At 44.6% G+C, this 15,981-nt stretch overlaps 1 protein-coding gene across 1 annotated transcript in view; it reads right to left on the reverse strand.

Moving 5' to 3' along the window:
- Positions 1-7,072: 7,072 nt before the first annotated feature.
- Positions 7,073-15,981, reverse strand: part of LOC147637003 (uncharacterized) — a 64,422-nt gene continuing 55,513 nt past the window's right edge. Inside the window, exons 4-9 of the mRNA XM_086800606.1 lie at positions 10,364-10,448; positions 9,999-10,048; positions 9,562-9,627; positions 9,398-9,465; positions 8,383-8,448; positions 7,073-7,266 (exon numbers count right to left, since the gene is read on the reverse strand). Coding sequence (XP_086656732.1) covers positions 7,216-7,266; positions 8,383-8,448; positions 9,398-9,465; positions 9,562-9,627; positions 9,999-10,048; positions 10,364-10,448 — 386 coding nt within the window. The 3' untranslated portion in view covers positions 7,073-7,215. The remainder of the gene's footprint in view (positions 7,267-8,382; positions 8,449-9,397; positions 9,466-9,561; positions 9,628-9,998; positions 10,049-10,363; positions 10,449-15,981) is intronic.

Genomic DNA, 15,981 nt, shown 5'->3' on the forward strand with positions numbered 1-15,981 from the left:
TAAACATGAGAGCGAGCAAGTCTACAATCATATCTCTAGCATGTATGAAATGCTCGGCTACAATGCCCTCATGATCCTGTGCCCTCCCTGTATGCAATCTGTTGATGGCCCTCCTCACCATCTCTGCTGGAAGAAGGTAGAAATGGGTGGACAAGGCTCTGGAGGGTTCGGTAGAGGTGGCTGCCATGGTACTGTGTAGAGGGAGGCTGCATACTCGCCCCATGTATCTGGAGAGGTAATGGCCGGAGGCGGGGGGCGTGCTCTCTAAGCAATCTCCAGGCCTCCCCAGAATCCTGACTCAAAAACAACTGATAGATGTCTCTCTCCAGCCGAGCTAAGAATGCTCTCTTCTTCCGCCGAATGAGGGATCGGAAGATGATGCGTGACTGTGTATATGTAGTAACACCTGTGGCCACCTCTCTCTGTAGCCGGGCACTAAGCTCCCTACAGTCATCATCATACCAACTATTCTGGGGCATGCTCCCAGGACGTGGTCGTACTGTGGGCTGCGTGTGTGGTGGGAAGGCCGTCACTGCAGCTGTATGTAAAGCCTCTGTCGGGATTTGTGTGAGCTCTGCTAATGGCCTCTGTGGATCCTCTGCACTCAACAAGCTGTAGATCTCTGCGGTGTATACTCCATCAATCTCTCTACAGAAGGTATATCTCGAGTGATAGGAGGACTGCCCAACCTGGCAGGTACTGTAGTGGAAATCCACCGTAAAGGAGAAAAGTGCACGATCCACCGTAACTCCGATGGGCCTGGGGCCAATCGCAAAATCCAAGATACTCGGGATGAAGGTTGGCGAGGCTAGAACATAATCCACTGTGCTGGCCCCATGTCTGTGTGGAAAGCAAGTAAAGCCACTGGCAAGTGGATACCTCTCTAGGCCATTTAAAATGGCCAGCCCATGTGCAGTCCCCATCTCCAAGAGGTATCTCCCATACTCAGTACACTTCACCTCATCCTGTGATCTCCAGGTCAAACACATCTCCTCCACATCTATCTCTCTCAACATCTCCTCCGAAGTGTCAAAGAAGGAGGTCTGGTACTGAGCCATTCGAGCATTAAAGTCCCCAAGTATGATAACATCTCCCTCCCTGGAGAACTCCCATATGTCCTCATCTAGAATCATATATGGAGATTGCCCCTTGGGCACTGCATAATGAGATGTGCTGGGTGGAAAGTAACATATAGCAATGTATAGGGGTCTACCCTCATCTGCCCTCACTCTGACCCACATGTACCTCGCGCTCTCATCACGGCGCATAACATGGATGAGTGGCTGAAGCTTCTCTCTAAAAAGAACTGCAACTCCTCTAGATCCGCGACCACCATGCTTCGAACGGGCCTCCTGTCTACAAGTCGTCTCCCATCTGTATCCCGCCACTCTCGGTAATGTGCTGCCTGGGGCCTGATGTGTCTCCGAGTAGACCCTATCTCTGAAGCTGTCCACAAAGGCCCCCACATCCAGTCTCAATGCTCCGTTGCAGTTCCATATTGCAAGTCTCAGACTCGTCCCATAGGTCTCGCACCGGCAGGTGGTGCATCTCTCTAGTATCACCACTCTGCCTCCTCTGTAAAATGCTAGCTTCCCTTTTTCTCTGGCTGCCCTAATCTCCAGCATGCACTCCCTCATATGTGCTAGCTATGCCAAGGTGAGGTCATCTCCTAAAAAGATGCCCGTTTTCTTAAGGGCGGAGCGCTTGGCCAAGAAATCCTTCTTGGCCTCCAAGGTGGGAAAGCGTAAAATGAGAGCTCTCTCCTCCATTCTTGTCTTTCTTGCCCACTCTCCAAGCCCCCGTGTGTGTAGGCCTCGAAATGCCCATGCGTGTGTATAAATCTTTGGCTTCCTCTACATTGTCACCGTCCTTAAGCCCCGTGATCCGCACATGAAGTTCCCTTGTCTTTCTTCTTTGTTCCTCCTCAATGGTTAGGTTGATAATCTTCGAGGTAGATGTGCTTTCGGCCTCCTTGTTCTTACCTTTCTTGACCACTTCTATCCATTTCTCCGTTTCATCTACTTGTTTTTGCGTCTTCGTGAGCACCTCCACCCACGAGGAGATCTCCCGGGCCTTCTTTTCTTCTCCCTCTTGAAGTGTTTTCACTTGGGTCTTGATGGTGTTCAGCTCCTCCATCATGACGGGCTGAATTTCACCTTCCTCGAGCTTATGTTGAGCACGTGCTTCTTCTATCTCTATCTTGAGATTTGCGATCTCTGCATCTTGGGCTGCTATCCGCGCTTCAAGTTTCTTGACTTTGTCAAGAAGGCTCCGGTTGACCATATTAATTGCATTGTCCGTCTCTTTCTTGTGTTGTTGGATGGCTGCCTTGATCACGTCTTCAATGTCAATCCTCTCCATCTTGTCTCGGGCTGAAAAAGGCTGGTTTCGGGTTAAAAATTAATTAACCCTTGGCCATAGGAAGAGCTCTGTGCATGTCTGCAGCGCTTCCCAGAGAGAGAGAGGCCAGAGGCGGCTACACGAGAGAGCGAAGGAGGCGAGGCGAAGGAAGCGAAGTGAGAGAGAGAGAGAGAGAGAGTCAGCAAGCGGGAGAGGGAGGTGACACAGGTTCGAAGAGAGAGACGGAGGCAACAGAGGTTCGAAGAGAGAGAGAGAGAGAGAGAGAGAGAGAGAAGAGAGAGATAAAGATAATGCACAAATAAAGAGAGATTTCTACGACTCAAGTGATGTGACTTGTGTTATATTTCTTCACTCAAGTACAAATGCTTTTATAGGCTTAGAGCCTCTCTTGTATGACATCATTGCTTAGGTCAGTGCACATCCTGCCTTGTGAGCCTTCATGCTATTTGTACATGGCTGCCTTCTATGCACGTCTGGTTGCAACCAACACCTAGGTTTTCTTCCAATACAGGGATTCCCGACAGCAATCCCGTCTTCCGGTAACCATATCCATTTAGCCACAGGGAAGAAGACAAGACTGCTCGATAATTACAATAGTATCTCAATAAGGGCTTTGTTCAATAGAGTAAGTGTCCATGGGGTGCACACGTTCTTTTGTCAAAGAAGAAAGATGGCGGCATGTGTTTCGATGTTGATAACAAAGGGTGAAACAAACTCACTATCAAGAACAAGCATCTTTTCCCGAGGATGGGTGACCAAGTTGATCGTCTTCAAATCAGGTTACCATCAAATAAGGATAAAACATGTGCCTAAGACTGTGTTTCAAATGCGGTATGGCCATTATGTGATGAACAATATGTTTTGTCCATATCTAGGGAAGTGGATTGTTGTCTTCTTGGATGATATACTGATTTACACTAGATCATCAGAAGAGCATATATGGTATCTCAAGATCATCTTCCATATTTGAAGACAAAAGAAGCTGTTTGCAAAGGAGTCTAAGTGTGACTTCTTCAAACAAACAAGAACTTCTCTATCAAGATCATATGGTGTGAGGATTGACACGGATAAGGTTCAAAAGGTCTTGGCATGGCCTATTCCACGAATGATTAGGCAAAAGAAATCTTTTTTTGGGTTTCACTGACTTTCTTCAAAGTTAATCAAGGCTTATGCCAAGATTGCAACCCCGTCGACTCAACTTTTATTTTTTTTCCCGGGAAAGAGATCCTTCTATTAGTTACCGAACAAAACAGCAATAATGGCCAAGTACAAACTCAGCTCCATACAAGGGAGCATACAAGGGAGCGAGAATCAAGAAAATTGAAATAAAGGATCCTTCTCCCCCAACTGGCCACCCTGGGAGGAGAAGGCTAAGCAATAATGGCCAAGTACAAACTCAGCTCCATACAAGGGAGCATACAAGGGAGTGAGAATCAAGAAAATTGAAAAAAAGGATCCTTCTCCCCCAACTGGCCACCCTGGGAGGAGAAGGCTACCTCATACAATGTTGGGTGGGGGAGGGGAAAACAACCACATAGGTGGTTTATAATACCAAGTGGGCTCACCACCATTGTCAGTGAGAAAAGAACCATCATGATGCCAAGTCCACAAGAAGGCCTCATAACGCTTCCGCATGTGATTGGAGCCACCCTAAAGCTTCCCCAATGTCCACGGAGGGTATGCGTTGACTCAACTTTTAAAGAGGGTGAGGAGCAAGAAAGGCAAGATAGTCCTACAGTGGTTTGGAATGACAAGTTGGATCCTTGCTTTTGAGCACTAGAGGAGCTAGTCACCTCGGCTCCTATCTTGTTCCACGATGGGAGACCAATAGCATTTGAAAGGAAGAAGCTTTCTGATGCACGATGCGGTATCATACCCAAGAAAAGGAGCTTTTGGTAGTTGTTCATGCACTTTAAATCTAGAGACACTATTTATATGGTGCCAGGTAAGTGGTATGGTTCAGACACTATTTATATGGTGCCAGGTTAGTGGTATGGTCAAATCACCATTCATTGAAGTATGCTTGTGATCAACCTGACCTAAGAGGGGTCAGAAGGCCAGCTTGGTTGGACTCATGCAGGAAATCGATTTTGAGATCCGTTACCGAAAGGGGGCAACCAATCGGGTTGCAAATGCACTTAGTAGGATTGTCATCTCCTTCTCGAAGATATCAACTGACTTCTATCTCTCTCTCAAAGGGCATTGCCAAGAGTATTCGTATTGCGAGAACCTTGGCCTTCGTCAACCGGCATTTTTATTGGCTGCATATGAAATCTTTTATTGAGGATGATGTGTGAAAGTGAGCCTAGTGCCAGCTCAACAAAGCTGAGAGACTTAGAACTGGGGATATGTTGCATCCACTGCAAATTCCTAAGACCAAATGGCATAGTATCTCGTGTTGGAAATAAGTGCTCACTAGGAGTACTTTTAGTCTTGGTCATCTCAGTGTATGCCACGTGGCACCTCTATAATTGTCCCATAAGTCACTCTACTCTATCTTGTACTTCTCACCTATATATTGTGGGTGTCACATCAATGAAAGCATCTATCTTGTGTCTTGTCTACACTCATCTCAAGGTATGTCTAAGCTTTGTGTTTCCTTTTTAGTCTTGCTCTCATTTCAGTTTCAGTTTTAGCTTTGTCTCTCCCCCATTTTTCTTACATGGTATCAGAGCAGGTTTATCCTGGCTCCCTTCAACCCACCATAGCCTCAGCTCACCGACTATCTACTCGCTGCTCTTGCTCTCCACAGTCCATGGCAGCTCAAGTTCTACCCATACTGACTCAGCCGTTGCCATTCCTAGTTCGCCCCTGTTCCCTGTAAGCGACAGCCTGCAGTCGCTTGGTTCAGAACAGGCCGCCGCCTTTGCTGTTGGCCACCGCTTAGTTGGGTGCTGCCCCTGTTTTTGGTAGTCGACCTGCTGCTGTAGCAGCCCAACAACTAACTGCGCTTCTGTCCTCTAGTATTGCACATGCAGCAGCTCAGCAATTTTTTTTTGGAGCCACCTCAGCTTTGGACGTTTATCGTACTACCCTGATGCGTTACTTTGGCTGCCTTCTTCATCGATTCAAGGGGCTATCTCTGCCTGGGATTTATTGCGCTTGAAAAGTCTACAAGGAGGGAGTTACTATAGCCTCTCATGTCAATTATTTTCGCAGTCTTATGGTTCAGCTTGCATCAGTAAAGTCCCCCATCTCCGAAGATATTGCTATTGCTGTGCTTCTCAAAAGCTTACCTGACACCTATGCTACACTTGTCACTACCTTCAAGTATCACAATAATCCTACTCTTGAAGGTATCATCAATGCTCTCCAAGAAGAGGAAAGAACAAAACAACAAAAGGTAACTGACACTGCATTTCTAGCAAAGAAAGGAAGTTCTAAGGTAAGAAAGCCTTGCACCCATTGTGGAAAAACTAATCATATGGAGAAGGACTGCTTCAAGGCTCATCCATGCACCATTTGTGGCCGTGATAATCACCGGGAGAAGGACTGCTACTCTAAAACCTCTACATCAGCCCCCGCATCTACCTCAGCCCATGTTGCTGCAGCATCTTCATCGGCAGATCTTGCTGTTCATTCCTCACATGATGAGGAGTGGGCTTTCTGATTACTTCACCTTTCTTTTCTACCACTTTGACCACCGATGATGTAGGTCAAGGGGTTCTAGTGTCTTACTCATTATGCTTTTTGACCTCTCTCTTGACCCTACCCAAGAGGCAAAGATTGCCCTTGAGGAGGGGATGTCTTCAAGGTCCATCTTTCTGTCTACAGTCAGGTCTACAGTCAGTCTTCTGTCTATCTAGTCTTGTCTGTCTGTCTATTTGTCTATCAATCTGACTGTGTCTTGTTTTAGATCCATCTTGTCCCTATCCTTGTGGACCCATATGAGGATATCACTTGAGGAGGGGTGTCTCAGGATCTTTTGTCTGTCATGTCTTGTCTCTCAGTCTATAGGTCTTTATGTCTATCTTCTAGTCTTGTCTTTCTGTCTTTCTCCTAGTGTCCACTTAAGGAGGGTGTTGGAAATAAGTGCTCACTAGGAGTACTTTTAGTCTTGGTCATCTCAGTGTATGCCACGTGGCACCTCTATAATTGTCCCATAAGTCACTCTACTCTATCTTGTACTTCTCACCTATATATTGTGGGTGTCACATCAATGAAAGCATCTATCTTGTGTCTTGTCTACACTCATCTCAAGGTATGTCTAAGCTTTGTGTTTCCTTTTTAGTCTTGCTCTCATTTCAGTTTCAGTTTTAGCTTTGTCTCTCCCCCATTTTTCTTACATCTCGATGGATTTTGTAGTGGGTGTTTACCTCAGACTAGTAGGGGCCATGATTCAATATGGGTAATTGTGGACCGATTGGCAAAGATGGCGGGGTTTATCCCTACAAAGTTGATGATAAAGAATTGGCTCGGGTCTTTGTGGAGCCGTTGTACAACCTCTATGGATTGCCTCATTTAGGTGGTGGAGACCCACATGTTTACTCAAATGTGCTTTTCTTCAACCAAACCACGGCCTTGCAAGAAGGATTAGCCCATATCTGGATCATCGATTCTCGTGTCTTCATGCACGTATGAAAGTACTTTACACATACTATATCCTCGTGCATGTATGAAATTACTTTACACATTCATGAAAGGCATATGCACTAAGAAAATCCATCAACCAGCTTTGGACCTGCTCATGTCAAGGCACAAGCAACGCAAAACAGAGGTATACATGTGTACTCAAATGTGCTTTTCTCCAACCAAACCAGTGTCTTGCAAGAAGGGTAAGCCCATATCTGGATCATTGATTCTCACGTCTTCATGCATGTATGAAACTACTCTACACAGACTATATTCTCATTCTCATTCATGAATGCCACATACAATCAGCTCGCCCATCGTCCAGCTTTGGACCTGCTCATGTCAAGACACAAGCAAGGCAAAATAGAGGTACCATAAGACCATAGTTGCCAAACGTTTTTAAAACGGGAAGTATTATACGAGTTTTATACTTTTAAAAATGTTTTTTTATTTTTGGAAAAGTTTTTTATTCATTAATTTTTTTAAGCTATAATTATGGCCTGTATATATAGTTTTAAAGCCTAGGAACCACAAATTTTATGTATAAAAGTTAAACTTGTGCATAAAAACTCAAGAGTGAACAATTTGAAGCCTATGGCTATCATAATTCATTAAATCATAATGATAATACATTCACATGGCCCGAGGCTCCCATGGGTCTGGTGACGACAATGCCATTCAACATCAACTTTAATATTGATTTACCAAGGACTATTCAAAGTTAACCATTCATGTGTCAAAAAAAACATGACCCCCAAAAAAAAAAGTTTTAAAAATATTTTTTTAATTTAAAAATTTGTCTTTGAAAAAACGCGTCCCAAAAACTAGGACGTTTTGAAACGTACACGTTTAGTATTTTTTCAAAAAAAACGCGTTTTTTTGCAACTATGCATAAGACGACAAACTATGTTCTCATGCTCACACATGAACGATGCATGCAATGAAAATATTCAATGATTCGTCGACCAGCTTTGTACCCGCTAATGTCAAGACACAAGCAAGGTATACATTATGTGACAAGTGCAGCCGCCCATGCACATGCATGGGCAGAGATATTATATGGTTTGCATAGAAATGCATAATAAACAAAAGCTCTTTGTTCTTTTTGATACTGACCCTTAGAGTTAAATCTATGGTGTAGATTGAATTTATGTTCACACTTTTGCACTTCTATTATATATAGACACGCACAAATTTACTCAAATGTGATTTCCTCTAACCAAACTGCTCCTTGCAAAAAGGGTTAACCCCTCTCCGAACTAAAGGGTGATGATAGGGCATGAAAACCATGTGTAGAGCCACATATCTTGCATGAGATGATCATGCTTCGATCAACAACAAAAAAGGGACCATGGCAAGATGTGGAGTGTCACATACAGACTTGACTGATTGGAAACAGAGCATACAGCTTTTAAAACTGTATAATAAAATCCTGCAAAAGTTTCTTACATCTTTCACAATGAGGGAGGCTATTTGATCCCGATCCAAAAATGAAACCAATGCGTCTGCAAGAATCTACAAGGACAAAAGTCATAGCATTAAAATTATGAATTACAAAAAATACACGAGGAATTAAATCTAAAACAGTGACTGCATCTCAGTAGAACGACAACTCAACAATGAAAAAATGACAACTCAACAACTTTCATTACAGAAAACCTCCATTCTGGCAACGACTAATCCGTAGGTACGGGAAATGGCCAAAACGGAGGGCCTCCAAGTGGAAACAACTGTTTCAGAAGTCCTTCAGCCCAGAACACAATTCTGCCATTTGGAGGGGGGGGAGCGGATGTTTCAGTCGTTTCCCATCTTCTCTGTCGTTTCTGGCCCTTTCCCCAGCAACTAGCATCTTTCATCTGCACCCCCCATCTCAGGTCAAGTTTCCTCAGCCACCTTCTTTCTTCTCCTCTCCATCGAGAAATTTGGCAAAGTTCGCCATACTTGTTGGCATAGAGTGAGATAAAATTAGGTGACTGCACAAAGTAGCTCACATATTCCTCCACATTTTCAACTAACTTTACATTCTATGATTGCTACCTGCTGGAGTGGCTAAATAGATGGCACAACTTGTGGGCAAGCCCTTCGGGGAAGCAGAGGGAAGGTCATAAAGGGATGAAGCAACATAATGTCCCTCTTTAGTTGGTCCAGAGGTGGCACACTCATACCTGTAGCCCGACAGTACAAGATTCACCAGCTAAGGAGGTCATTTAGAGAGGACTAGAATCCTAGCCAAAGTGTGCAGCTAGCCACAATCGCACCATGGTGCTTATATGCAGTTACCTAGCAAGGAACAGAAGGCTTGCTTACAAGGATGTTCTACTGCTTGTGGCTGAAGCCCCCCTTGCCCACAGAATGAGAGCAACAAAAAACATGCATATAAACACTGATCGAGCTTTAGAAAAGTGAAGTCTCTCTGATGGCGGTTGATTGAAAAGAAGTGATCATTAAAAATAGCATGCTGTACCTTTACAATTTGCGGCAAAGACGAAAGCTCCACTGTTGGCAACTCCAAGGTTTCATTGCTCACTCCATCTGAAAAATGGCATCTTTAATTGCTAGCCCAGAAACTAATGATATTCAGTTAATGATGCATGGATAACCCTGCCTTTCAAAAATGGCGATACTAACCATTGCCTTGCGACGTGCCTAGATGTTCCAAGACCTCATTTGCAGATCCAGGACCAACATCCAAAGCTGCAGTCAAAACAGAGCAATAAGTGGTGGCATATTTCCATCATCAACCAAGGAAAAGATAGTGCTTTTTTTTCTTCTTCTTCTCTTTTTTTTTTGGCTTTTTTGGGGGAATGGGAATGGTTGGGCAGGGAATGTTCTTTACCCACGGGTCAGCAGTTGGACGGGTAAGAATACGCATCCATCCTCAACAGCAATGGGTGGGAACTGTTCTAGCCTAAAGACTAATTTCAATGCCACAAAGTATTGTTTACATTATCCTGGCCAACTATCTATACACATCCGAAGTACAAACCAACTATACCATAGAGATTAGTTTCCTATCTAAAGTTCAAGTCCATGCCACCCATGTGGTGGAAAGTTTCAACTCTCACCTCCTACGGCCGAGAAATGAACAGACCTTCGCACATCACAGATCTGATCCCTGCAAACAAGACAATGAGGATTATCCTCAGTAAAATATTGCCCCTTGGTGTGCATATCATTTGAGAGGAAAATCTTTTTTGGTAAGCAAATAGTCAAGAAAGGATGACACTAAAAATGCTTTTAAACAGGCCAAACTAGATAAAAATGACCTCAAGCACACTAGAAAGTGTAGTTCCTGACTCTCAAAACAGCAAACACGTATGTATCGCCCGCTGTGACATTCCTGATGCTCATAAAAGCAGGCACGCATTTACCGCAAGTTGTACACATGATAATTAAAAAACACTGATGAAAAGAAGCATAAGGGACATACCAGATATAAGAACAACACAGCGTCTCCTGAAAACTTAAAGCCAGATCTGTTGCAACCTCTGGATCTCTCCAAGATATGATTGTGTCTGCGAAAATCCACGAAACGCTAAGAAAACCTTGATCTTAAAAAGTGACTACTAACAAGACCCTGGTCCTCTAGAGCACCCCTAGATGAGGTGCTCCCTCAAAATTCAAAGAGACACCTACCACACGTACTAACAGTACCAAAGTGGCAGGACGCAGTGAAAAGGAAGATCCAACAGGTGGCAGACTCCTTCGCGAGTCAACTGGAGGCTGCGATGGAAACTGAAGTGAAAGAAACCATAGATCGACGGCAAGGAGCAGCTTGGGTTGAGATCTATTGGAGATTGCCATTGATCACCTTTTGTACCAGAAAAAGGTTCAGTTGTATTTCATTCATTGTACATAATACAGATTAGCATTAGGATCACTAGTATGTGTATGGTCTTGGCTTGTCTCTGCTGCACATCTATCTCTATTAATGCAATCGCAGTACCAGTAGTCTTACATCTGGTATTGAAGCCTAGCCTGCAAGCATCCCTACTGTGTTGCCTGCCTGAATCCTAATTAGCATTAGATCAGGGGAATGTTAGGGTTTGGGAAGAATAAGTTTGGGTATCTTTACTGATCCACAGTATTTTGTCTGTGTGCATCATGGACACAAAAGCAATGATGGCTGCATTCTCCAGCTGCTAGAGCCAACAGATGGAGCACCTAGAGGCTTGCCTACGGCAAGAGTTGGAACCACCCCCCCCCCCCCCCCCCCCGCCCCCAAATAAAGGATGAAAACCCTTGAACACTCCCAACTCAACATCCATTGCTGCCTGTCACTCACAGCAAGAAGATGACGACCTCAAGCAGGAGGCGGAGTAGCCAGTTTTCTCCAACCAGCACGGTGAGAGGCAGTTGGAGCGCAGTTCCAGATAACAGGAGCACTCTCAACATCAGACAAGCTGGCACAAGAGCAACCATTCATTGAGCTGGCAGTAGCAACCCCTTCAAGGGGAGCGCACCCCCCCCCCCCCCCCCCAAAAAAAGAAAACCACAGCATGCCCATTCTCCATCCTCACTACTACGTCGCACAGCTCAGTTACTAGAATCCAGGACTTTGTTCTCATGCCTCGAGAGGAGCGGAACCAATTGTTGAAGCTGCTTAAACTTCCAAAGTTCAACAGGAAGATGGAATGTGAAGTAGTCACAAACTAGGCAACAGAGGTGTCCGCCACTCTTGCTGTGGCAGGCGTTTCAATGCACTTCAGCTACATCTTGTGTGGGCAGTGTTGATTCGCACCGTGCTGTTGTGTTGGGAAGATTACTTGAAGAGCTATGTGGTGAAGAACTCAAGCGACTGCCGTCACGCACTTTTGAAGATGTTCACCCCCATTGATTGCTGGTGCAGATTGCGGAAGTAATGGGAGAGCTTCTCACAAAGGCAAGAAATGCTCTACACAGCAGTTTCACCTCGGCTCCCAAGTAGCTATTGGTCACCTTAGAGTCTCATCACATCGATTGGAGATTGAGACTGGCACAGCAACACAGATCCCCCGAGAGGAGAGGGTATGCAGATGCACAGCATATACAGCCATCAGAGAGAGAGATCCCATTTTATTCAGAGAGCCACATTCCCTACGCCAACTCTTTGAGACAGCAGACCAGCGCATACTGGGAAGATTCATTCTAGACATACAGCGTCACAGAGAGACATCATTACAAGCTCAAACAGCTCCAGAGGGGGGACAACAAACACAGATTACTACATTTTTTCAGAGATCCACCCCACTCCCAGTCCCTACACAGCAGGAAATTACTCTCCAGAGAGCAGAGACACTCAGAGCCCGCAGGAGACAGAGGACACCTGGCTTTCGGACACCACGCCTATACCAGAGAGAAATGACAGAGATCAGAGCTCAATTTCACAGAGAGGGTGCGGAGCGACTGGCTCGCTTCAAAGCAGACCCAGGCATGTTCTTCAGGGAGCTGTGGACACCCCCTTCATTCCCAGTATGGTACAGGATGGAGCTAGCTAGGTTGCATATCATGATTATATACTCCATGCATATAGCTTTGCATTCTCCTAGTAGTAGAGCTCCATCCCCTCCCCCACTCATTATACTTATTGCACAACCAGATTCACCTTTTTAGTTCATTACTTTTTCATTTTGTTGGGATGACAGAGGATACCCCACACGTACACTGATTTGTCTCATAGGCCGAGTTCGGTCTTTTGGAAGACGTTAATAAAATCTTTCTTTCTTTCTTTCTTTCTCTCGTGAGAAGCCGACAGGTCTGCAGGGAGGCCTGGACGGGCAGATGCAGCAGAGACACGTGCTTTTTCTCCTTGGAGGACTGTCGGGCTGCAAGAAGCGCACAGCCAATCTCTCTCTCTCTCTCTCTCTCTCTCTCTCTCTCTCTCTCTCTCTCTCTCTCTCCGTTCCACATGATATTGTATCCCCTCACTATATTCCACTCACCTCCATAGCGTACCCCCCCCCTCACTATATTCACACCCTATAAGGGTTTCTGTTTACCTTCCATTTCCAGTTTCATTTTCTAGGTGCCTGTAGTATCATCTTTATTTTTCATTTTCTGGGTTTTTTTTTTATCCAGACATTGTATCAGATCCACCATGATGTAACTTTTGGTCTCATAGGTCATTATGGCCTTTTGAAGACGTTAATATAACATTTCATTTCTCTCTCTCTCTCTCTCTCTCTCTCTCTCTCTCTCTCTCTCTCTTCGCAAGTCTGGGGGAGGTTCTGGAGACTGAAGACATGTCACTTTCTTTCTCTCTCTTGCTTTTTGGGAGAAAACAGGGGGCTGGCAGGCTGCTTTTGGGCGCTTTTCTATGTGTGCAAAAGTTGAGGGCTGAAGCTGCGGCACATGCTCCTTTCTCTCTCTCTCTCTCTCTCTCTCTCTCTCTCTCTCTCTCTCTCTCTCGCTTGGTGCACAGGAGGGCTGGACTGTAGGCGCTCAGGGCTGCGTGCTCCTCCTGGGTGGCCAGGGGGCTGGTTTCACTGGACATCAAGGCGGACAGGGGCTGGTTTTTCATGAACATAGACATCATGTCGATGGCCTTCAACTAATGGAACTTTCAGCTTCTCTTTGCTTTGGTTCGGGACTGTTTTGGAAAGGCTTTATGGACTGCTTCGTGGCAGTGCATGTGGCTACGAACATGAGCAATTTTTGAGACTGTTTATGGGCTGTTTTTGGTTGGCTGCAAATTCAGCTATGTGCTTGGGTTTCCAGCTGCAAGTACAGGTCAATTGAAAGTGTTTCTTGGCATGGGAGTGATGCAAGCTCGCATGGCTGCGTGCTCATGGAGCAGATTGTTTTCTTCCTGTTAGAAAGGAACAGAGGGACCTACAGTTATGGGCATCTCTAAGTTTCCAGATGTTTCATGAGGGAACAGGTAACTAGATGTATGCCGTTGTTGGCACTGTTGTTGAATGGTGCTGTGAATGGTTCTGTATGAAAACAGGACAAAAGTTTCAAAGGGAAACAAGCCTAAGGGTTTCATGTGGAAACAGGTCGTAGGTTTCTCGAGGAAACATGTATTTGGGTTTCTCTGTCATGAACCATAGAGCTTGATTTCCACATGTACATAGGGGCCCATGGGCAAGAGGAGAAAGTGACTATAAATAGGGCTTGGGAGGATCTTTTGACATCTTTTGACACTTTTACTAATTTTGGTCATCTTGTACCTTTGGGCTCCATCTATGGAGATTTGGCCTTCCATGGTCAAGTTCATGGCTAGCTTGAAAGCAATCCTCTTGGTGAGAGGTTAAACACACTTAGGCTATTTGTGCATCTTCTCTTGCTACATGCACTTATAGATTCTCTCTCTCTTGTATATTCATGTGATGAGCCATTTGATCACTAATCTCATGATTAATGGATGCTAGATTCTTGCTTTGATGTGTTTGATCCAATATTTTACTCTAGATCCATTTCATTTGGTATCAGAGCCTTGATTTTGATCCATTATCAAGGTTTTGGGCATGAGATTAGTCATTTTCTTGATAATTTTCTGAATTTTCTCTTGATTTCTTGGAGTTTTGGCTTAATCTTGCTTAATTTCTACTTAATCTTTGGAGATTAGTGGAGGGGAGGCATCATTTCATGTGATTTCATGGAGATTTGGCCTTCCATGGTCAAGTTCATGGCTAGCATGAAAGCCATCCTCTTGGTGAGAGGTTAAACACACTTAGGCTATTTGTGCATCTTCTCTTGCTACATGCACTTATAGATTCTCTCTCTCTTGTATATGCATGTGATGAGCCATTTGATAACTAATCTCATGATTAATGGATGCTGGATTCTTGCTTTGATGTGTTTGATTCAATATTTTACTCTAGATCCACGGATGTCAAGAAGTTTGTTTTGGAATGTGTGTCATGCCAAAGAAATAAGGATAGTCACCAATTGCCAAGTGGTTTACTTCATCCTTTGCCTATTCCGGATGGAAAATGGACTCACATTTCCATGGACTTCATCACAGGCTTGCCAAAGACGAAGCATGGATGGGATCAAGTATTTGTGGTGGTGGATAGACTCACCAAATCAGCTCATTTTATTGCTTCCAAGACTACTTATGGGGCCTCTCACATTGCCAAGCAATTTATGGAGCATGTATTCAAGATACATGGTTTGCCACTCAACATAGTTTGTGATAGAGATACCAAGTTCATGGGCACTTTTTGGAGGACATTGTATGAGAACTTGGGGACTCAAATCACTCCTTCTACAGCCTATCACCCTAAAACGGATGGGCAAATGGAGTGCACAAACAAGCATCATGGGATGAATGGCTTTACCTTGCTGAATTTTGTCATAATTCAAGCAAGAATTTGAGTATTGGGATATCACCTTTCAAGGCGCTTATGGGTATCAAGTGCATGTGCCATCTATTGCCTTCCATGAGGATAAAATGGTTAATCCTTTAGCCAAGGAAGAGTTGGAAAGGATGAGACAGCTTCTTCAATTATGCAAGGATAATATGAAGAAGGCACAAGAAGTCATGAAAGCAAATGCGGATGAGCATAGACGCAAAATGGAGTTCAAGGAAGGTGATTATGTGTTGCTCAAGCTTCCTAAGAGCCGTCACAATATTCTCAAAGGGTCTTCCAATTCCAAGTTGGCACATAGATACTATGGACCATATTTGGTAGTCAAAAAAGTGAGAGATTTGGCTTATAAGCTTGACCTACCTCCTTCTACAAGGATTCATAATGTGTTTCATGTATCCAACCTTAAGAGGTTTGTGGGCTCTAGCTCCCCCTGTTTGTTTTCCTTCTCTTGATTCTCAAAGGTGTTGAAGTGTTTTGTGTGCGAGTGTTTGTTTCACCACCCATCACATTTCTGAAGGCCGGTTTCAGAATAACACTTGGGAGTTGGTTCCACTGCCGTCAAAACGGTCAGCCATTGTTGTAAGGTGGGTCTTTAAGACCAAGTATACGTCTGATGGATCGGTGGACAAGCACAAGGCCAGACTTGTGGCTAAGGGCTATGCTCAACTGCCTCGCATCAAATATGAGGACACCTTAGCACCGACAACGAGGATGACCACAATTCGGACAATTCTTGCCCTTGCCTCTTCTC

This window comes from Cibotium barometz, chromosome 7 (assembly GCF_041138505.1).
Source record: "Cibotium barometz isolate CiBa-2024 chromosome 7, ASM4113850v1, whole genome shotgun sequence".
Taxonomy (NCBI): domain Eukaryota; kingdom Viridiplantae; phylum Streptophyta; class Polypodiopsida; order Cyatheales; family Cibotiaceae; genus Cibotium; species Cibotium barometz.